We start from the raw sequence: 22,272 nt of genomic DNA, 5'->3' as shown, positions 1-22,272 counted from the left end.
GACAAGAATCAAAACTCGCAAAGATACCGGGTGACCCATTATCAAACAAGTCCTCGGAGACGAGCGTCACTATCGCGGGGTATCTGGAAATCGATCAGCGGCAATCCTTATGACAGTCCTGTGAAGTCGATGGAACCGCAGCAGCAGCCGTCGCAACCAGGCCCAGGAGCGGCAGCAGCAGCGGCCTCGGATAAGAACAATGCCACAGTGAAGCCAACTACAGCCAAATCGCGTGCCCGCCATCGAAGGAAGGAGAAGGACGACACAGCAACCGACGCGCCTGGCGATGACTCGAACAAGCGACGCTGTGTGAGCTCAGCTTGTGTAGCCTGTCGCAAGAGGAAGTCAAAATGTGTAAGTCCCAGAGAAAGTTGAAAGGACTTGTTCAGCGAAGCCTCAGTCCTCTCACATCCAACCTTTGATATTTTGCCAATCTAACTACTGCTTTAGGATGGCAACTTGCCCTCTTGCGCAGCCTGCGCCCAGGTCTACAATACGGAATGTGTATATGATCCTAATTCAGATCACCGCCGCAAGGGCGTGTACCGGAGCGACGCCGATTCCATCAAAACGCGCAACTCTACCCTGCAGACCCTTATTCACGCCATTCTCAACTATCCCGAAGAAGATGTGCCCGCCCTGGTGCGTGAGATGCGCACTTGTGAGAGTCTGGACAAGGTCGCTGAGCGAGTTGTCGCTCGTGAGCAAGGCCTGGATGTGGACGAGTCGGATGATCAAATGGACGAAGAACATTCTCATAATCGCACAAACCCTTCTTCGACAGCAACGCCGCTATTCGAGAAGCAACTGTCCACTCGTGCGGGCGAGCTGAGACTCGACGATGGCTCAGTGCGCTATATCGGCGGCACCTCAAATCTACTCTTCTTGCAAGCCGACGACTCGCAGTCCTCGTCTGTGTCTGACGCATATCCTCAGCAAGAAAATCCTGTCACATCCTGGACTAATCAGACATCTGATCCCGAGCTGGTCATGCATCTTGTCAACATGTACTTTACATGGCACTACACCTACTTCACATGCCTACCCAAGCATCTTTTCTTCCGCGATTTCATGAGAGGAAAGCCTCCATCTGACACTCGGCGAAAAACCGAATACTGTACGCCCTTGCTAGTGAATGCTATTCTCGCCCTTGGCTGCCACTTCACCTCTTCGCCTGGTGCGCGTGAGAACCCGGACGACTCTGCTACTGCTGGTGACCACTTCTTCCGCGAAGCGAAACGACTTATTATGGATAACGATGAATATGAGAAGCCAAAGATGACCACGGTTCAGGCTCTGGCACTTATGAGTGTGCGTGAGGCTGGTTGCGGTCGTGAAGCCAAGGGCTGGGTATATTCGGGAATGAGTTTCCGTTTGGCTTGTGACATGGGTCTGAACATCGATTCATCTGGTCTGAGTCACGGCGCTGACCATACTATCGATTCCGAGGAAGAGGATGCTCGTCGAATCACATTCTGGGGTTGTTTTCTGTTCGACAAATGCTGGTCAAATTACCTGGGTCGTCTACCTCAACTACCCAGCTCGGCCATCACAGTGCCCAAATTCGATGTCTTTCCGGACGAAGACAGTGCCTCTTGGGCACCATATACAGATTCAGGCTTCATGAGTGCGCGATCCCAGCCCGCCCGTACCCGTGCAGTTGCTTTGCAGATATCAGTGCTCTGCGAGATCAGCAACGATCTCATGCGACACTTCTACAATCCAAGTGATATGGACAAAAGCCGCGGTCGGCAAGCCGAACTCAAGATGTTGAGTGATATTCATACCCGCCTTGAAAGCTGGCGTCGCAATCTACCTGCAGAAATGGAGCCCAAAGAGGGAGGGCTCAGCAGTGTTCTGACCATGCACATGTTCTTCCAACTTCTGTTTATCCACCTTTTCAGACCTTTCCTCAAGTACAATCAGAGCACGTCGCCCTTGCCTGCAAATGTCAGCCCGCGAAGGCTATGCACGCAAGCCGCAGGCATGATCTCGAAGCTCATGCGCTTATACAAACGATCGCACGGTCTGAGACAGATCTGCAATGTGACTGTCTATATCATGCATACTGCATGTACTATCCATCTGCTAAACCTGCCGGACAAGAATGCTCGCCGTGACATTATTCACGGCATCAAGCATCTAGAAGAGATCGGAGAAGGCTGGCTCGGCGCGCGCCGCACGTTGAGCATTCTTTCCGTCATGGCGCGAAAGTGGAAGGTCGAGCTACCTGAGGAAGCAGCGACCGTACTTGCTCGTGCCGAAACCAAATTCAGTGCCCACAGCATAGACACGCCTAGTCCGATGGCACGCCGAGAATCCATGAATGCAGTGATGGGGACATCAGAAGCCCAGCCAGTGCAAAGAGTACAACAGCCTCTCACCCAACAGCGAACTGCGTGGTCACAAGCACAGCAAGCCATGCTCGCCAATGCCTCTGCGCCAATGTACGGACAAATCCCATTCAACGCTCAATCAACCGCAAATCCCTTTACTCTACCTCCTCAATCAGCATCCGATATGCGTGCAACAAATTATCCTTCTGCACAATCCACACCCTTCACAAACGGCCTCCAATCGATGAACTCGGCAGAGTCGCCGACAGCGACCTACACGGCAGCCGCAAGCCCATCAGACATGTTCGGTGGAGTCGAACAACTACTACGTGACAGCCAAGACTGGGTGTTCCGCGATCAAGCACAACTAGCTTCCGGCTTTGGCAACTGGGGTGGCGCGCTTGACTTGGGTGTCACACCTCTGGGACAAAGTCCTGTCACTGCAGGACCTGGACTAGGTGCTTTTTCATCTGCAGCAGCAGCATATCCTTCTGTCATTGGCAGTGGTGGCGTGGGCGCTCAACAGCAACAGCAACAACAAACCCGGCAACAGCAAGATGGGTTTGATTCTATGACGACTTATGACGAGAGGGAATGGTATCAATGAGCTCTTTATAGATGCCGATATGATTGAACTTCTAACAAGCACTCAAATATCCACTCCTGATTTCGTCAAGTCTTTCCGAGGTTGCTACCGATAAAAGCTACGTCCACTGCGGCAAAAGCAGCTGCCGACGCTGTTATTTCCAGTCCTCTCGCATTCGTGCACGTAGCAAGGACAAACGCAAACAGGACTGTATTGCTCCAATACGGCCTCCCTCCGTCTTGATGAAGTACAATGGAGAACGTATTTGTGACATTGTTGCAGTTTATCACATAAGATCGTGTGTGCCTTCCTGAGCCTTGCTTTTCTCAGTGGTCGATAGACTTGAGTTGTTCTTGTAGGCATGACGAGAAGACGAAGCACTTGCATCTGACGAATCCGAACAGGCCTCTCTGCCGCGTTGAACAAGTCGTTCCTCAGCGGTCGAGGCCTCTTGCCGTCGGAGCTCCGAGAGGCGTGGTGTGAACGCTCACTGTGTGTCTTCTCGTAGCGTCTTCCGGCTTCTTGAGCTCTGGTTAGTGTTCATGCATCTTAAATACTGTATGGCATCTTTATTTGAGTTCAAGTCACATGAGCGCCAATCCCAGCACGTATTCCGTCACGATCTCTGACAGTAAGGTCGACCCCTTGACCAAGGTCGGGAGTTTTCGCCATCGAGAAATGAGCCTACAAACTGGCGATTCGTAGACGAAGACTGAATTCCCGTGACCGCGAATCGATGAAGTCAACGTATCAATCACTATCTCCAATAACGCTTGACAGTATCAAACTTTGTTTTTCGGCCGGGAGCATTGCCGTGCTCAACTATACTGGAGCATTTATCGGCCTCAAATGTTGATTCATTCTCTACAGGGTTGACAGCATGCTTTCCTTTGGAATCGAATCACTGAAGGACATAATTTTGCAGAGGTCGATTTCAGATATAAAGGCCAACAAATTATATACAAGAGGTCGAAGAGGAGATACCAAGAACAAAGTCGACTGCCAACAAAGTCATCATCATCATCCAAGACTAGCCAACGTCCAAATGTGGCTTTCGGGTCAAATTCCAAACATGTTTCAACAGCTCCAAAGCTTACTTTGAGGTATCGAGGACATAGCGACCAGCGATCTGTCCCTTCTCCATCATCTCAAAGACCTTGGGCAGTTCCGAAAGACCAACGACCTTGAAGGGTGCCTTGATCAAACCCTTGGCGTAGAAGTCGAGGGCTTCGGCGGTGTCTCTGCGGTTGCCGACGTATGAACCCTTGATGGTGATCATTCTGATGACTGACTCAAAGACAGGGGCCTTGAGGGAGGCACCGGCGGGCAGACCAATGCAGATAACGGTACCACGGGGACGGACGTACTAAATTGCGTGTTATTACCCAAGGATCAATAGCAATGACGTATGTTTCAATGGTGGACTTACCTCAGCGGCTTGTTGGAAGGGCTTCTCGGAGACGGCGAGGAGGATGACAGCGTGGGGACCAAGACCATCTTCAGTGGCAGCCTGGACATCCTTGACAACGTTCTGGCTCTTGCTAAAGTCGACGAATGCATAAGAGCCCAGCTCCTCGCACATCTTCTTCTTGTCGTCACCAGCATCGATGGCGATGGTGCGGATACCCATGGCTTTGCAGTACTGCTGAGCGAGAGAACCGAGACCACCACCAGCACCAACAATGGCTACTGTCTGGCCAGGGCGAGCACCAGATTCCTTGATGCCCTTGTAGACAGTGATACCGGCACACAGAACTGGTGAAACACCGTCCAGAGGAACGTTCTTGTCAAGTCTGGCAACATGTGCGGCCTTAGCGATAGCGTACTGTTGGAAGGAACCATCGACAGTGTATCCGGACAATTGAGCCTTGGCGCACAGAGGCTCGTCTGACTGCATGCAGAAGTCGCAAGAAAGGCAAGTACCATTGATCCACTGATCACTTGAGTCAGTCACGTCAATCGAAGGACAAGCAGTCTATACATACCTTGATACCAACATGGTCACCAATGTTCACCTCGGAGACGAGCTGACCGCGGGCAACAACGACACCAGCTCCTTCGTGGCCGCCAACAAGAGGAAGCTTAGTTGGGAGAGGCCAGTCACCGTTCAAGGCGTGAAGATCAGTGTGACAGACACCGGTGTACTTAACGTTGACGAGGACCTCATCAGGACCAGGCTTCTGGACGGGGATCTGCTTGTACTCGAGTGGGCCGCCAGTCTTCTCGATGACCTGAGCCCATTGCTTCTCGGGGATTTGAGGAGACGACATTGTCAATTGGTCTCTAGTTCGAGTCAAAGTAGAGGTGAAAGTTGATAAGGGGGTTGTGATGTGTGTGAGGAAGAGTTGCTTGATCGAAAGATGAGGGAGTGTGTAGCTGGCAGGAGCGAACTACTTATGTGCTTGTCTGCTTGAAGCAGGCCCGAAGAGAGCTCACCCCACTTGCATGGAGGGGTCAACCTGCATCGGCTGGAAGGGAGCAACTCGGTGATGTTTCCAGCAGCTCCTTCGAGGTTCGCGCGGTAGTCCGAAGCTAAGTTCAACCTGCAGCGAGTGGCAGGAGATCTCGCTCTATCGGGTGTAACCAAGTCACGAAACAGTCGCCAGGCGCCATGGCGTGGTGGTGTAGTCTCGTGCTATACCCACAAGGGCCGAAACGGCCAAATTTCTTACCGTACAAGGTCCGAATCTAAGGCCAATCCTACGAAAACTACTCGTAAAACAACAATTTGGTTGGGAAGGAATCGAATGGTTTGAGGGCTGACGTCTCGCGTCGCGGAACTATGCGGCGTCTGCTGTCATGGCGTGACACAACGTCGACATCTTCAAGGCTTCAACTTCGAGCGTAGCTAATCACTACAAGACAATACATAGCGGGGCACTTACAAGGAGTCTTTGAGAGTCGATTGAGGGTGCAGAGAGCTAAGGGAGCTCGAGGAAGACCATTGTAAACAAAACAGTGACAAGGGTTTGATACACGGTCATATCTTAATGTGGTATGGTCTGCCGGCTTCCGACCCCAGTCTCGGGACCCCTAGCTCCCGCACGCGGGGCAGTGAACTGCGTGGCTACGGCGGGGTAGCTTCCAAACCTTGTCATAGGTATTCATCCAGCTTCATAACGCAGGTCCAAACGATGGCCGGGCGTGGATCCGAAGAACCTCATAGGCTCGTTCGAACGGAAATCTACCCAGATCCCACTCGCCAAGGCATCAGGTCAGCATCCTTCGAGAGATCAGAGCACCTAGCTGACCTTGCTTGCGCCATCCTCGCCTGTTAGCAGCATTCAACTCGAATCGGCTGGCCTCGAATTGGCAATAGTTGGACTGAGAGGAGACAGTGGCTTGCAGGCTCAGTGATCCGGACGAACGCAACTTCATGGTGTTTCCCCTCCAACTTTTGATGCTTTCTTGATGTTTGGTATCGAATCGATTACCTTAGACTCGTGCTAGATCCGGCTTCGCTTGACGAGAAAAGTCATTTGTTTGATGAATGAATGCAGCGAATAATCTTTGAACTCTGTGCGAAGCTCACCGATGTGCATTTTTCGGATGCGAGTCAGTCACCAGTGCGGAGTAGAACTCAAACCATAACAACCTCCATCCGACAAGTGCGTGGCCGCTGGCAGACCCGCCCTAATGAGACTCTTGAAGCGGCAATCTCAAAATGGTGTATCTCACTCAGCCACGGTAGGACTGATGACTTCGTATGTACAGTCCTGAGCTACATCATATCCGTGTACATGACATGCTCATGTAAATGCTTCAACTGTCAGTCCCGCGATCAGACAGGGATATCATGGACGCTGCTCAATATCTCTACAGCAGATAAGCCAGGATCACTATATGACAGCTTTCATCCCCCGGCGGTGGTTTCAATATGGTATACAGTGTCTTATTTTGGTCAGCACAGGAAGCATACTATCGTTGAATGATAGTTCCATCGTGATGGCTTCTCTATGATATCTAAATATTGTTTCGTGAGCGACCAATATTCATGCCTCAATCGCAACCAAGACTGGAAAACAGGAGAAAAGACACTAAGGTCATGATTCAAGCTACAAAACATCTTCATACCGGCGACTGTTTCTGCATTTCGAACGTCGGGTCGTTAAGCTTTTAGTAATAGACTGGACGCTCCCAGATTGGCGGACGACCATCTTGAGCATCCCAGACGATCTTGTTCTTCTCATCAAGAGTGGCGCCTTCATCCGTGATTGGTATCACCTTGCTTGTTTCTCTGACTTCCTGTCTACTGACACCCATTGGATCACGCGGAATCCACAAAAGTTGCGGCTGTGAAGTGACTGCCGGGTTGAAGTAGGCATCGTCTTCTTCCTCAGACTCGTATCTGACACCGACCATCTTGGGGACCAAGCGACGCATTGTTGCATAGTCGGTGTAGATATCTGGTCGGAGGAACTTCTTCAAGAAGGTAGGCTTTTCATGAGGCGATGGGCCAAGATCCACGTTCGTGTCAGCGACCATTCCTTTCTCGCCTTTCTCAACGTTGGCGTCTTCATCCAGTAGGCGACGCTCTTCAGCCTCAAGACTCTTGGGCAGATAGTTAATTAAAGGCTCTAGAGCGGCATTCAGAGCCAGGTGATAGAGAGCTGTGAACACCATGAAGATGATCATCAAGATCAAAGGACCCAGTGCTCCTACGGATGATCCCGTGGCGATGGCGAACAGTCCAATGAGACAAAATTCAGCAATATAGAGGCCAACGAAGACCTGCTGGAGGGCACGAGGGTATACACGTCCTTTAGTATCGATGTTGGCATTCGACACGTAGAGCAGATTATAACGATAGGCCAGGTAGAACAGGTAAAGGCCGATGGCAGCGAAAATGAGGACCAACGGAGCAATGATCGCGTAACAGATCGCAATCACGAAGAGGTTGGTGTATGGTGGGAACACAGTGCCCCAGCTCATGCCGGCTAAAGACGTCCATCGCTTGTACATCTTACGAGGTGTGTTGTCCAAGAATTTTCCAAGGATGATAAAGACAACCAGACCGGTAAGGTTGAGCAAGGTTCCAGATACCACGCCCAAACCCTGAAGTACGAAGTATGACAAGTAGAAATTCGAAGCCTTAGGTATGCTTGAAGCCAATAGGGTAGGAATTTGGTTGATGTGGTTCGGAAGAATCTCACCAAGAGCTGAAGATGCAGCAGAACCGAGAGTGGCGACCAAGAAGACCTGTACGACCTGGAAACCAAAGTAGGTGTTCTGGACTGTGAGCTCGACAGCAGACAGAGAAGGATCGCCTCCAAGTCTGGCCATGAGACGCAAAATTATCGGCAATACGGACACCAGGATAGCCAAGGCGACCGTGGGCAATAGACCAGACACAACTCCGAAAATGACTTGTGGTAGAGCAAGGAGCCAATTCAACCAGGTGAACCCTTCTTTGAAAGTAGTCGGAGGGTTGCCACTGTCATAATCCTTGAGATTGTCCAAGTTGGAGATGAAACCGACAGCAGCGACTGGGAACGACCAGAAAACGATCAAGGCAACAACAAAGGAAACGGTTGCTGTGAATCTGAGAACTCGCTCCCACCACTTGATGCGCAAATTGCTCCAGATGATCTCTCCTGGCGTCATTCCAGTGTAGCGAGGAGCCATGTGAAGCACCTGGTGATGTGTCAAGCTCTGGTAAGCAGATTGTGCTTCTTGTAGACTGGTGAATTGCACAAAGACTGCGTTGACCTTCTTGACGCCATCGAGAGTCTTGTGCTTGTTCTGCATCTCCTCGACTTTGGGAATACGCTTTTCCAGCTCCGCGCGGCACCAATCGATAGTGTCTACCTTCTTTCCAATCAAAGGCTTCAGACGATGTGTAGGTCTATCTTTCGCAGAGAGGTAGCGAGAAGCGGCAGAGCCGCCCTCAACGTCGGGTGTAAGTTCTTCCAGAGCGATGTCTTCGTGATCCTTCTTGGCCTTCTTTTTGTTGACTTTCAGACGAGCAGCATTTGCGGCTTTGATGAGCTTGGTTTCGGCGGCTTCGAGCTTGAGTGCTGTCTTGTCCCTGACTTTGACTTCGTCCTCAAGGTCTCCAGTGTCGGTAGGGATCCAAACTCTTTCAACGGATTCTCCGAGCATGCGACGTATATTTGCCTCGTTCAGATACTCATCCGGCACGGAGGTAAAAAGAACAGTACGGGACGAGAGGCGACTAGCATAGTATGGCGAGAGCAGATAGGCCTGGCGCAGATTGATGTAGTAGATACTCTCTCGGGTGACCATGTAGATGACAAAACCTTGAACACATTGTAAGCTTTATACTTGAAGATCGGATGTTCATCGTACCAAAGAAGAGGTAGGCACAACCAGTGTGCGCAAACAACTTGTAATAGTTGTTGGTCACGTTACCCATAGTAAGGATATCAAGTTGCGATTTGCCTCCGCCACCTGTAATATTGATTGGGAATAGAACGGGGAAAGTAATACAACAGCCAACCAAACAAGTGAAGACGGCCATCTTCAACAGGCGCAGGAATAGGTAGCCATCCAGAGAATGGTGGTTGAGGACGTAACTGTCAGGGACATTGAAAAAGTTGCCAAACCATGCAAAGATGCCATCAGGGAGCGCAGGCGACCGTTCGCGCTCTTGTATACTGCCCAGGAAGGTTCTCGGGCGATAGTTGCGCGGAAACCATTTTCTGAAGATCAAGAACAGTGCGAACCAGACCAATGCTATCAGAGCAACTGGAGCTAAAGTAGAGAGGAGACCAGTAGCAGAAGATGACGCATGCTGTGCGCTGCCAACGTTAGGATCGTCATTCGCGTTCTATCTCATGCGGTCAGAATTGTCGCTGTAACAATGTTGTCTTGTGATTGAAGTACCGTAGCTGATGTGGCCGCCATGTTGACGGCAATGTGGTACTCGAGAGCGATAAATGCGTCCGAGTGGCAAGCTCAGGTTCACGAAAGAGCAGAAAGAAAAGAAATCTACCCAAGGGGTAGACCGCCTCTGATATCAGGGTCTTCTTTTGAGGAGGCGCTTGAGTGTCAAGACAGGAAACGGCGCTAAAATGTCCAGCCTGTCGTGCGTTTAACCTTGGAAGCAGCCTTGCATGAGAGAAGATCGCTGCGGGATGACGCTTGCAGCAATGAAATCAGGAGCAAACAAAATATAAAAAACTAGCTAGCATCAAGATATAGCCTGAATTTCGCCAGAGTTGGCTGCGCCTTAATGACGCTTGCAGGTTTGCCTGTTGCACATGTCATACTGCATGCAAAATCGTGCAAGAAGTATCTGCTTCTGTCGCTGTCGCTGGAGCGTGTCGTTCTAGCCACGCGTGGAGTCTTGAGGAGAGACGGCGGAAATTGCACTCAAGTGGCTTGGGAGTCACGAAAGATAATATTCCCAGCCACCATTTGAGGTCCGTGAAACTCTAAATGCCCTGTTTCGTTTCATATGACAACGGGCGCTCTGATGCTGAGCATCGGCGAGTTTGGCTGGCCATTTACGTGTAGCGACGATGCAGCCTTTTCTGACTCTGGTCGTATATCTGACATTCGCCAGAACCCAATTGATCATGACAAGAATACATCATCTCGTGCTGAAACACCATCAGTAAACAGATCGGCCCGCATCAAGGTCCACCGTTGAAATCCAGGGTCTTGCGAAGTGGATCTTGGGATCAGACTCTCGGGAGCGAGCAGACCACCGTTCATCCAGAGCAACGCTGAACTTTAACAAAATAACACTTCAGATTTTCTCGGCGAAACCACGACGATATTCATGGTCAAAGGGCGAGCCTTTCTGTGTATCACATGAGAAGCTGTATATCGCCCTTCTGGGTTGTGCCAGCTGCATTGTCTGTATCTAGCAGATGAAAAATGACAATGTCTGCCGACCAGTGCCCTCTCTGCTATCGTCATCGCTCTTTGAAAATGGATATTCTTCTGCTGGCCTGTTACAAAAATCCTTCCTCTCCGTGAACTAAAACATGTAACGCGTATAGCTATAGAAACGCATTATAGCAATATAGAATAAGATGGTTCCCCCTGAGATACAATAAGTTGCAAACTCTCCATGAACATGCCTCTGCTTTCTAAACCAAGTGTACCTTTATATAATAGTATATATTCTGCTCTTGACTATAGTAGGAGTATGGTGGAAGTTGCAGATTCTAGTACACGGCGAGGTACAACTTTGATACTGTTGCACCAGAAACCAGCTCCAACACAGGCATTACTGCTCCTTCCAAGACGCAGAGCCAGAGCAGCGATACGCGATTCTGGTTTTGCGACAAGTCTTAGTGCAGGCGATCTTGCTGGCTATGAGGATGTCAGCAAGGTCAGAAATGTCAAGGTAAGGTTTGAGTTTGCACTCTTCAATTGTTCTACAGGTTGTAGTAACTGGCAGCAACGAATGAAATGAGACTTGTATCGTGTCTCAAGTGAACTATTGATTATACAGAATCGAATCTTGAATGCGTAACGTGTGCCTGAACCCCGAGCTGTCCTGAACTCCTGCATGTCCCAGTAGCTATACATGCCCAATAACATACAAATCGAGTGCCTCGTAATCCTGTCTCGAGCTTCGTACAGATCAGGAAGTCTCCTGCTTCTTCAACATAGGCGGTGGTCCTGTGCCACTTCTAGCTCTTCTTTCACGCTCGCCGACGCCGGGTTCAGGAACCCTGATATTGAGACGCTTCTTGTTGGTGAAGCGTTCGCCAGTACCACGTACCCACTCATCCTCGTCATCCTTGCCGAGCCAGTATCTCTTTCCGACTGAAGTCATGATGCGGCCCAGACGACCCTTCCAGCCTTCACCCTCCTCGCGGCCCTCACGGAAGGGATTTTCTGCCAAATCGGTACGCTCAGAGCCACCGTGCAGGCCGAAGTTGTTCGAAGAGGTCATAAGAATGTGTTGGCGTAGCACGCCACGAGCGTATGCCATAACGACCAGGCAGAAGTAGATGCGAATAGCCCAAAGCGTGCTGATGACAGTAATGCTAGCAATGCTACCAGATTGGAAGACTGCGTGTCCGAGAGCGGAACCGTCATTGATGCCGGCAGCGACAGCGTTTTGTCCGGGCATAGCAGGGGTTGCGACAACCTCAACGCGAGAGGCGTTGACTTCAGGGCTGGTGAATCCTGCGGTATCGTTCATCATCGCTCCACCGGGAAGCTTGCTGTTGTCACTGGGCGCGGGGTCGTTGATGTGGCGGGCAAGCATTAGGAACCAAGTGGTACCAAAGAGAGCGGTGTAGGAGGCATTGATAATAGAGTCGATCACATATAGCCAGGCGAGGGCGAGACATTGTAATGGGCTTTGGCGCTTGATATGCGGCGAGAGATAGCAGAGGGCGGCGAGTACACCGATCGAGTAGATGTACATGGTGAGTTGCAGCCAGGAGAGGTGGTAGCCGGTAAGAATGGCAAGGAGACCGTAGATGCCTGAGACCTTGTTGATAAGCAGCGTCAAGGCAATCATCTCGGTTCCGGTGCGCAGCGAGATCAGGTAGAGGAATGTCTGCTCGTCGTCAGTGTGCGCGCTGTCGCATGATGATTCTCACGACGCACTTTAGGCCGCAGCATGCGGAAGATGGCAGGAAGCGCCATGGTCGCTGTTCCAAGGCGATATGTTGGAGTTGATAGGTGTCGCAGAGATTGTCCGAGGCGCTGCTCAATCCAGTGTCCTCGCGAGGTTGTGGTTGTTGTTGATTATTAGCAGAAGAGCGAGTTCAAGGGTCGGCGCTGAGCCTTGAGGCTCGGACGCCGGGACTGCCGGCCAGAGAAATTAGACAGAGAAAACGGAACCCGGGCGCTAAATTGCCGTATCTGCCCTGTTTACGTGCAGGCACTTCATATTCTTACTTTCATTTCCGATGCGAAGGATATTGTAGCCTGCATATACATCCAAGCAATACTGTTTTCGGGATGTGATGTATGTGCTGTTTCGTTCTTGTTATTGGTGCTCAGCCGTCGTGCCTACCAGTCCAACATATGACAGCCGACGTCAAAGGCGCATCCGGGTCCCCATCCTAGAGCACTAGTGATCCTTCCCTTCCAGCAGGGTTGTATAAAGGCTCGAATCTATGGCAGTTGACTTTTGGAATTGTGCTATACACACTGTGTGACTGTGTTCCAACCCGCAAAGCAGTAACCATCGCTACCAGGAGCACCCTGTCCTTGCTCATCAACGATTACATCGCCGCAGTAAAACATGTCAGAGATTCAGGCACCAAGGCTTCGTGAGCAAGATCTCGCTGGCAAGGTTGCTGTCGTAACGTAGGTCTTTGAGTGTCTCCTACGCTTGATCGTCCTCGTGAGCCCAGAACTGCTTCACGAATCACTGGAGGAGATGTTCCCCGTTTGGAGCAAGTAGCAAGGATGAAGAGAGAGAAAGTATACTGATCGAACATCAGAGGCGCCACAAGAGGCATTGGACGAGCCATTGCTCTTCAACTCGCAAGTCGAGGTTGTTCGGTACTGGGCACCTGCTCGGGACCGGACTCTTTAATCCTGATCGACTCGCTTGCCCACACCGTATCTCATCTTTACTCAGAACACGCATCACCACCTGAAGTCACTGGAATAGTTGCAAACATCAAAGATGCAGATTGCGCACAGAAGATTGTTCAGGCTCTTGAACAAAAGTTCGATGGCCATGTCGACATATTAGTGAGTCACACACTCACTTCTGTCCTCAGCATCGGATGACATTGACCACGAATGGAAAAGGTCAACAATGCGGCCCATCCCATTCGCGCCAAAATTGGCGAGATCGAGCCACACATGGTCTCGGAGGTGATGGCTGCAAACGTCCAGACACCTATGATGATTGTCAACGAGTTTGTCAAGAGAAAGATGTTCCGCACCAATTCCAGAATCGTCAACATCGGTTCTGATTCGGCTCGAGCATCGATCCCTGGGTTGCCAGGAAGGTGGGTTCAAGATCGTCGGTCCTGATTATAACGCCAGGAAAGCTAAAAGGTATCCAAGATCTCTTTACATAACGTTCAAATCAGCACTAGAGGGCCTTTCACGAGCATGGGCAGACGAACTCGGTGCCAACCCAGAGTTGGACTTCATGAAGGGTACCACAGCGAACACAGTCGCAGTCGGATTTACAGAGACAGATATGGTCAGCAAGATGCCCCCTCCAATGAGGGAAGCAGTGAACAAGAACGTTCTGGCGAAACAAAGTCTGGGTCCTCGAGCAGCTCTTCCTGAAGATATCGCCGATGTTGTAGGTTTCCTTTGTGGTCTAGATAGTCGATGGGTTACTGGCTCGGTTGTCTCTGCGGACGGAGGCTTCGTCAAGGTGGTATAACTCAATTTCCAAGATCTGAAGAGGCAAGACAGAGAAGCAGAACATGCAGATATGTTTATGTACATGGGGTTATCGTTTACTCCAAAAGCCGGTCAACCGCTCAATTAACGCCGTGCTGCATGCTGAATACTGTACAAGAAGAAGATTTGAGGTAAAAACTAAAGGTATCTTGGGAAGGGAAAACGGCGTCGAATGAGAACAAAGACAAGGCGGGGAGCCAAGCAATTAACAAGCGCAGCTCGAGTTGTCTGTCGTGGGTCCTGGGTTGATGTTGACATCGATCACTGAGAGAGTCAGTCAGAGGATCCGGGACCCATGGTGTAAAAGCAAACGTACTTTGGTTGGGCGTTTGGTTCTGTTCACTCTCCATGCCAGGCAGTGCTTGTGCGATTCTCTTGAACAAAGGCTTCACGTTGTGTCCGACCTTTGCGCTCGTCTCAATGAACATGAGGTTGTGCTTCTTGGCCTCTTCCTCTCCTTGCTGGGTGGTGACTTCGCGCTTGTCGTTCAAGTCGGTCTTGTTGCCTACGAGGACGATAATGACGTCGGAGCCACGCTCACCGCGGACATCGTCGACCCACTTGCGGGTTTGTTGGAAGGACTTTGCTGAAGTAATGTCGTAAACGACGACGGCAACACTGCTGTCGCGGATGTATGAGGGAATCAGACTACGAAAACGCTCTTGTCCAGCAGTGTCCCAGAGCTGTAGGCGTACGGTGCGGTCTTCGAGGTACATGGTCTGCAAGGGGATTGTGTAAGCCTGGGTCGTGGATTCAAGAAGTGCGGAGGCATAGTAGCAACCTTTGACAAGAAGTCGATTCCGATAGTAGCTTGGTAGGTGTTGTCGAACGAGTCGTACATGAAGCGGGTGATCAGAGACGTCTTGCCGACTGAAGAGGGTTAGAATCGGGAATGTCAATGGAAGGCAAGGTTGAATTGTGGCATACCACTCTGCTCGCCGAGGAAGACCAGCCTGGGTTATGCACGTCAGCATGTGCATGTATCGATTAGAACGGTTATGAGCAACTTGAACTTCTTCAGCGGGTTTGTGTAGGACGCTGGTTGAGCCATGACGACGGGTGCTGAGTTGACAAGATGTGTAAGGGCGGGAGCAGCAGCAGCAACGTCTTGTGCAGAGGAGAGAACAGGGTAGTATTATGAACAAGTCTGCAAGAAAGCAGCACCACCAATTCAGGAGATTGAATTGCGGACTCGCGCGAGCTGCGACCCTCAATGTGTCTCCACAAAGGACCGTGCCAGCAGCCGGAAAGGGCCAGGGCTTGTTCGCCGACGCCAATCGAGCCAAGCCTTCCAGAGCGCTTGCGGAGAAACACGCTGCGAGATTTGGCCCTGTCAGAAAAATTACGGGCTGCTGTCCTACTTTTTCAAACGACATTATTTTTCTCACCAAGACCATGGCTCCCGTGGCAGAAAAGACCCAGAGCGCTCCTGCAACACACAAGCAGCCTTCTCGTAAAGGAAAGAAGGCATGGCGCAAGAACGTCGACATCACCGAGCTGCAAGCAGGCGTTGAAGATGTCCGCGAGCAGATCATCCAAGGGTACGAATCCGTGTAACCCCTTCCACAATCTCACAAGTTGACGTTCTTGCAGTGGTGTGTTGACCGAGAGACCCGCCGAGGAACTCTTCGTTACCGACGTCAAGGGCGCCGACTCAATCAAAGACGACTTCAACAAGCGCCACAAGCCTCTCAAGGCCGACGAGATCATTGCACAACGCTCAAAGGTCCCCGCAGTAGACACAAGGAAGCGCAAGTCCGATGGCATCGCAACTGGAAGCAGCAAGCGCAACAAGAACGGCACCTACGTTTCACACAAGGACCTTCAACACCTGCGCAGCGTCGCAAACTCTGCCGGTGCCCAATCCGATATTATCAAAGCCTCCGAGAGCGCAGACCATGACCCGTGGAGTATGGAACCCTTGCCCCAAGACCCTAGATTCTCCTTCATCCCCGAAAAGAAGGCAAAGGTTGCCCCCAAGACTCTGAAGCACGCTCCTATCTCACTGGCCGCCAATGGCAAGCCATTCGCCGCTGTACCCAAGCCTTCTGCTGGCAAGAGTTACAACCCTACATTCGAAGACTGGGAGGCACACGTTACCAAGGTTGGTGAGCGTGAGGTTGCCGCTGAACGTAAACGCCTGCAAGAGGCACAAGAGGAGCACGACCGCCTGGAGAAAGCTCTTGCCGAGGCCGCAAGACCTGAGCCAGCAACAGACGACGAGTACCAATCAGCATATGAGAGCGAGTGGGAGGGTATTCAGAGCGAAGCCGAAGATTCTGGAGTCGTCACCAAGAAGCGTCCGGAGAGAAAGACACCGTCCCAGAGAAACAAGATCAAGAGGAGAAAGGAGTTGGAACAGAAGGCCAAGTGGGACAAGCAGATGAAGAAGAAGGAAGAACAATTAGCGCGCGTCAAGGAGATTGCTCTTCAGCTGGCCGAGAAGGAGCGTCTTCTCGCCGAGCAAAAGGCATTGCAGCCTGCTGAAACTGGCGCTGAGGCCGAAGCTGAGATCAACGATGAGGATGAGAGCGAGGTGTTGCGTCGTCGCACCCTCGGCAAGCATGCGTAAGTCTCTGTCTCTCAACCATGTTCATTCACGTACTAACAGCCGTCCTAGTGTCCCTGATGCTCCCCTCGAGGTTGTTCTCGCAGACGAGCTCCAAGACTCACTTCGTGCATTGCGACCTGAAGGCAATCTGCTCAAAGATCGTTACAGAAATTTGTTGCTGAACGGCAAGATGGAGTCTCGTCGTACCATGCAACACAAGAAGCCCAAGAGAGAAGTCACCGAGAAGTGGAGTTACAAGGACTGGAAGCTGCGCTAGATGCAGTGTGGCTCTCTTTGTGTGACTTGGAGTTACGGAAAAGCAAGTATAGCGTGGATCTTACATGTGTTTGATACCAGTGGCGTGTCGGGATCTTTGGTTGCATCTGTCTGGCGTTCTGGGGATATTCATCTAGAATACAGGGCATGGGAGAGGATCTGCTGAAGTTAAAGAGAATGGCATCTTCAGAATAATGTACAGCAAAGTGATGATTGTATGGTCGTCTCATGAGCCTTTCTATTGTTACTTTCACTGGCAAATATGTGATTAGATTGTGGACTGCTACGTGAGATGTCTGATGTTGGCAACAAAAGGTATTGTTCTCGTTGTCGCGTGGAGAGAGGCCTCGGCTTGAAAGACGTCGGACGCCGTGGGGCTTGGTTGTTGCTGTTGGACGACGGAACAATAATCAATCTATTGCGCGCAGCTGCAACCAATCAATCCATCAACCCAATCACTATGGCAGACAGCGAAGATCGCGCGCCCAGCGACATCAAGGCTGAGGCACCTCAAGCCACGACGACAGATCCGACTGCACCTCCTACGGGCGACGACATTGACGTCGAGGTTGAAATGCAAGACGACAACACCAACAACACCAAGAGTGCAGCCAATATGAACATGGACGGCGCAAACGACGACCCTCCCACTGTGCCTCAGATCGAGACGCGGATGCCGGCAAAGAAGGACGTCGCATTGCGAGACTTCTTGGGCAAGATGGATGAATATGCGCCAATCGTGAGTTCACCCTCAACTCGCGTCGCAACACGCTACAGTACGACCACTCTCACTAACATAACTCGCCGTTAGATCCCAGATGCTGTCACAAACTACTACCTCACTCTCGCTGGTCTACCACCACCACCAGCCACCCCACCTCACCTAGCACGACTTCTCGCACTCGCTGCTCAAAAGTTCATTGCAGACATTGCAGCAGACGCATACCAGTACTCGCGCATCCGATCCACAAACACTACATCCAACAACCCCTTGACCGGACTCGGTGGTGCAGCAGGCTTTGGTATGATGCCGACAGAGGAAGGTGGTGCTAAGGGCAAGGGCAAAGATGCTGGAAAAGGCGCTCAGCTGGGAGGACCTCGTCCAGGTTATGGCGGTGGTGGTGTGAACTCGTCGGGCGGCAGGACAGTGCTGACCATGGAAGATCTGGGCATGGCCGTCGGAGAGTACGGCGTCAACGTCAAGAGAGGCGAGTTCTACAGGTAATCTTCTTGCAAAGCTCAAGACATATGGGCAGGCGTTTTCGGGCTGGGAACATTGGCGGCAGACTTGCACGCATTCTTACGAAAAGATGAAAAGGTCATTGAACCAAGGGAAAGGGCGTTTGGAGGGCAGATGCGGGCATGCATTCATTACTTGATAGATGAGACTGTATCATAGGGACAAAGGATGCTGGTCATAAGCGATCCACAATTGACAAGACTTCAGAACCTTGAAAGAACACTGAAATGCATCGAAAGCGGGTATCATTTGAGGCCGCCAAAATGTGCCTCCCTGACTGATATTTTGTACATGAAAACCCAAGAAACGCCAGTATCTGAAAATTCAATCAATTTATGGATGCGCGTTTACTTGTTCTTAGAGTGCTTGTAGGTGAAGCGCTTTCTCGTCCTGCAGGACGTCAGTATCGATCCAGAATCACCACCTTCTGCTAGGGCTACGCACGCTGAGAACTCTCCAAGCTTGTGACCGACCATATCCTCAGTGATTCTGACATCGTTGTAGATCTTGCCGTTGTGAACCTGAAAAATCAAGCCGACAAAGTTGGGCAGAATGGTGGCACCGCGTGCTTGCGTCTTGATCGGAGGGGCACGCTCGCCGGGCTTTGGGCGGACGATGGGCAGGCTGGTTGTCGTATCGTCAGAGCTGATTCTAGAAGTCTTGTATGCGAGTCCAGGTGTCCACGAAGTTTGCGACAGAGGGTGGGTAAAAGATAATTCTGGAGATGCTTACGGGACAATGTGAGGGCCTGGGAGATGAATCAGTCTTTGTGTATACAGTTGATGGAGCCTTACTTACCCTTCCACACGGAGCGAGCGCCCTGCAGTATCGTCGTCGGCCTCATGGTGTGCTGTGTATAATCTCGACTCGGAGGTGTCTGCGGCTTCTGGTCTTGATTGCATCTCTCTCCTCCGCCAATCCCCGAAGCACAGACCACACCTTGTCCATCTACGCGCTACACGTCGACGACCATCTTTGTGCAGGCAGCAGTTTGTGTTTGCCTTCGAGTGTTGGTGAAGGGACGAGCAGGAGGCTTGGTAAGAAGATTGAAAAGTGTTGTGTCTTCTGCCGTCTCTTCGAAGGAGGAACTCTTCACAGAACTCTTTCCTCTTCGCCTCTTCCACCTTTTACCACTTTCATGCCACTATACACCTGAAGGCTAAAATCAAGATGCCTACTAATTCTGGTAAACTTGACCAAAAAGTTCAGATGAGCGTTACTGACCAAGTTCTCAGCCGCGGATACGATCCGTATCATGGTTTCAACTGACAACCATGTTGGATATGGAGAACGCGACCCAACTCGTGGAAACGATTCCTGGGAAACTTTCGACGAGATCATGACACTAGCACGAGAACGGGATGTCGATATGGTGCTCTTGGCCGGTGACTTGTTTCACGACAACAAACCATCTCGCAAGGCCATGTATCATGTCATGTCATCCCTTCGCAAGAACTGTTTCGGTGAGAAACCATGCGAGCTCGAAATGCTCAGCGATGCCTCGGAAGCCTTTCAGGGCGCCTTCAACCATGTCAACTATGAAGATCCAGACATCAACGTCGCTATCCCAGTGTTCTCAATTCACGGAAACCATGATGACCCTACTGGAGACGGCCATTTGGCATCCTTAGATCTGCTGCAGATGGCTGGAATGGTGAACTACTACGGCCGCACTCCTGAATCTGACAACATCATCATCAAGCCTGTGCTACTACAGAAAGGTCGAACCAAGCTCGCACTTTACGGCATGAGCAATGTTCGCGACGAGCGAATGTTCCGCACCTTCAGAGATCAAAAAGTCAAGTTCTACCAACCCGGCACACAGACAGGAGATTGGTTCAACCTCATGAGCGTCCACCAAAATCACCACGCATACACTGAAACTGGCTATCTTCCTGAGAACTTCCTTCCTTCTTTCATGGACCTAATCATCTGGGGACATGAGCACGAATGTCTCATCAATCCTCGATACAATCCTGAGCAGACATTCCATGTCATGCAACCTGGTTCATCAGTCGCCACTTCTCTTATGCCGGGTGAAGCTGTGCCGAAACATGTCGCAATTCTCAGTATCACGGGCAAAGAGTTTAAGTGTGAACCAATTCGCCTAAAGACTGTCCGGCCTTTCGTGATGAGGGAAATTTCTCTTCAGGACGACGCCCACATGAGGAAGGTTGCCATGAAAGACGACAATCGCGCAGAGATTACTCGATATCTGACAACAGTAGTTGAAGACATGATTAGAGAAGCTCGTCAAGCCTGGCGCGAGGCTCAGGAAGGAGACATTGACGAGAACCAGAAGCCTGAATTACCTTTGATCCGTCTTCGCGTAGAATATTCTGCTCCTGAAGGAGGACGCTTCGACTGCGAGAACCCCCAACGCTTTTCCAACCGCTTTTTGGACAAGGTGGCAAACGTCAACGATGTAGTCCAATTCCACCGCAAGAAGACTGGCACTAGCAGAAAGAAAGAGCAGCCCGATATGCCTGAAGAAGCCGTTCTGCAACAGCTCACCCTCGACACTGTCAAAGTGGAGAAGCTTGTCAAGGAGTTCCTCACAGCCCAGTCTCTTACAATCCTTCCTCAGAATTCGTTCGGTGACGCTGTCAGTCAATTCGTCAACAAGGATGACAAGCACGCTATGGAAGCATTTGTGAATGAAAGTCTTGCAAGTCAGTTGAAACATCTTCTGAGTGGCGAGAGCGTAGAAGACGAGGATATGACAGAAGCCATGGAGTGTTACAAGGCCAAGCTAGAAGAAATGTGGGCTCAAGGCACTCTGAAGCGTACAGTCAGAAAGGACAAGCTGAAGCCCAAGCCAGCGAACTGGGATTCGGACCTGGATGGAGACTGGGCAGCGCAACCAGGTGCACTAGTTCGTTCCGAGGATGAAGCATTGGACGAGGAAGAAACAGCTCAGCCAAAAGCCAAAGCCACTCGCGGTAGAGGAGGCAAGGCTACCGGAACCACACGCAAGTCAGCTGCGGCTACGAAGAAAGCAGCACCTGCCAAAAAGACAACAACTCGCTCAAGAAAAGCTCCAATCGAAGAGGAGTCGGAAGACGAGGAAGAAGATGATGATGATGTGATCATGCTCGATGACGATGACGAGGACGAGATTCCTGACGTGAACGATGACGAGGATGATGAGGATGACTTGTTTGTCAAGCAAGCGCCCAAGAAGAGAGCACCCGCAAAGACTGCGAGCAAGTCCACTTCGAAGCGTGCTGCTTCACCACCAAAACGCAAGGCACCTGCTCGTAGCACAGCAGCAAAGGCCACTGCATCCAGACAGACGACCCTGAATTTCTCTCAGACTCCTGCGCCATCGCAAACACGTACTACTGCATCTCGTGCTGGACGCAGAACCGCAGCCCCTGTAAGTTCTGGCTTCGAGATGGATTGTAATCAAGTCACTAACCAGATCGAAGAGTGAGGATGAGATTTCTGACGATGACGACGATGCTTTCGAACCTCCACCCACAGCATCTCGTCCCGCCGCACGTCGCAAATTCTGAGGTTCCGAAGACTATTGTCTTGGGATTGTGCAAGATCAACATTCGACGAAGGAAGGCTTCGAAAAATTTGTGCATTTTACAGTAGCATTAAAACGGGAGCGCTGGTACTGACATGACAAAAGCATAGCGTATGGAGTTTGGTAGGGGAGTGGCTGGGATGACGATTTGCTCTGACACTCACTTTTAGCTCTTTTCAAGCATCGAGGGAAGGCGGTAGGGCCCTGAGATTCCCCAGACCCGGTTGTGTGGTTTTGGGAAGGGGTCATGAATGTCGCTGTCATGATATCTGGGGTAGGTATACAGAAGAGAAAGAGCACTCAACCCGATTCGGGAAATGCATATTCTCTTTTACGTCAAATCTTCATCTCATATGGCAACTGTAATGCCGGAAAGAACGTCCAGCGTCCTGCTTCCTTACCTCTTGTCCTCCTGACTCTGCTCTTACATCTCAC

At 50.9% G+C, this 22,272-nt stretch overlaps 10 protein-coding genes across 10 annotated transcripts; 5 read left to right on the top strand and 5 right to left on the bottom strand.

Moving 5' to 3' along the window:
- Positions 1-129: 129 nt before the first annotated feature.
- On the top strand, positions 130-2,943 carry M437DRAFT_55860 (uncharacterized protein; the record flags this gene model as incomplete). The annotated part of the gene is made up of 2 exons (XM_041022949.1): positions 130-354; positions 451-2,943. 2 exons carry the CDS (start codon positions 130-132, stop codon positions 2,941-2,943), a joined length of 2,718 nt encoding a protein of 905 aa, XP_040876813.1.
- Positions 2,944-4,015: 1,072 nt separating this feature from the next.
- M437DRAFT_55850 (GroES-like protein) lies at positions 4,016-5,192 on the bottom strand (the record flags this gene model as incomplete). Its single annotated transcript, XM_041022947.1, has 3 exons — positions 4,016-4,288; positions 4,352-4,855; positions 4,908-5,192. The coding sequence occupies 3 exons, from the start codon at positions 5,190-5,192 to the stop codon at positions 4,016-4,018; spliced, it is 1,062 nt and encodes a 353-aa protein (XP_040876812.1).
- A 1,846-nt stretch (positions 5,193-7,038) lies between these two features.
- Positions 7,039-9,789, bottom strand: M437DRAFT_68760 (DUF221-domain-containing protein; the record flags this gene model as incomplete). Its single annotated transcript, XM_041025167.1, has 3 exons — positions 7,039-9,182; positions 9,232-9,712; positions 9,769-9,789. 3 exons carry the CDS (start codon positions 9,787-9,789, stop codon positions 7,039-7,041), a joined length of 2,646 nt encoding a protein of 881 aa, XP_040876811.1.
- A 1,693-nt stretch (positions 9,790-11,482) lies between these two features.
- Positions 11,483-12,501, bottom strand: M437DRAFT_87328 (DUF1753-domain-containing protein; the record flags this gene model as incomplete). Its single annotated transcript, XM_041028623.1, has 2 exons — positions 11,483-12,412; positions 12,463-12,501. 2 exons carry the CDS (start codon positions 12,499-12,501, stop codon positions 11,483-11,485), a joined length of 969 nt encoding a protein of 322 aa, XP_040876810.1.
- A 604-nt stretch (positions 12,502-13,105) lies between these two features.
- M437DRAFT_55877 (NAD(P)-binding protein) lies at positions 13,106-14,215 on the top strand (the record flags this gene model as incomplete). The annotated part of the gene is made up of 4 exons (XM_041022956.1): positions 13,106-13,170; positions 13,308-13,563; positions 13,624-13,826; positions 13,885-14,215. 4 exons carry the CDS (start codon positions 13,106-13,108, stop codon positions 14,213-14,215), a joined length of 855 nt encoding a protein of 284 aa, XP_040876809.1.
- Positions 14,216-14,440: 225 nt separating this feature from the next.
- M437DRAFT_55799 (ras-domain-containing protein) lies at positions 14,441-15,286 on the bottom strand (the record flags this gene model as incomplete). Its single annotated transcript, XM_041022932.1, has 5 exons — positions 14,441-14,499; positions 14,552-14,954; positions 15,017-15,105; positions 15,163-15,188; positions 15,243-15,286. The coding sequence occupies 5 exons, from the start codon at positions 15,284-15,286 to the stop codon at positions 14,441-14,443; spliced, it is 621 nt and encodes a 206-aa protein (XP_040876808.1).
- Positions 15,287-15,630: 344 nt separating this feature from the next.
- Positions 15,631-17,063, top strand: M437DRAFT_68756 (p60 domain-containing protein; the record flags this gene model as incomplete). The annotated part of the gene is made up of 3 exons (XM_041025166.1): positions 15,631-15,776; positions 15,829-16,803; positions 16,856-17,063. 3 exons carry the CDS (start codon positions 15,631-15,633, stop codon positions 17,061-17,063), a joined length of 1,329 nt encoding a protein of 442 aa, XP_040876807.1.
- A 549-nt stretch (positions 17,064-17,612) lies between these two features.
- Positions 17,613-18,287, top strand: M437DRAFT_13590 (transcription initiation factor IID, TAF10 subunit; the record flags this gene model as incomplete). Its single annotated transcript, XM_041018718.1, has 2 exons — positions 17,613-17,801; positions 17,874-18,287. Coding segments are annotated over 2 exons (603 nt in total), but the record flags the coding sequence as incomplete, so codon positions are not given.
- Positions 18,288-18,649: 362 nt separating this feature from the next.
- On the bottom strand, positions 18,650-19,146 carry M437DRAFT_55961 (ribosomal protein S19/S15; the record flags this gene model as incomplete). Its single annotated transcript, XM_041022971.1, has 4 exons — positions 18,650-18,692; positions 18,747-18,926; positions 19,035-19,050; positions 19,101-19,146. The coding sequence occupies 4 exons, from the start codon at positions 19,144-19,146 to the stop codon at positions 18,650-18,652; spliced, it is 285 nt and encodes a 94-aa protein (XP_040876805.1).
- A 326-nt stretch (positions 19,147-19,472) lies between these two features.
- Positions 19,473-21,820, top strand: M437DRAFT_87322 (DNA repair exonuclease; the record flags this gene model as incomplete). Its single annotated transcript, XM_041028622.1, has 3 exons — positions 19,473-19,488; positions 19,538-21,681; positions 21,734-21,820. 3 exons carry the CDS (start codon positions 19,473-19,475, stop codon positions 21,818-21,820), a joined length of 2,247 nt encoding a protein of 748 aa, XP_040876804.1.
- Between the last annotated feature and the right edge of the window lie 452 nt (positions 21,821-22,272).

This window comes from Aureobasidium melanogenum, assembly GCF_000721775.1.
Source record: "Aureobasidium melanogenum CBS 110374 unplaced genomic scaffold scaffold_23, whole genome shotgun sequence".
Lineage (NCBI taxonomy): Eukaryota > Fungi > Ascomycota > Dothideomycetes > Dothideales > Saccotheciaceae > Aureobasidium > Aureobasidium melanogenum.
Note: the sequence above shows the minus strand (reverse complement) of the source record. Positions and strands in the feature narration are given on the sequence as shown.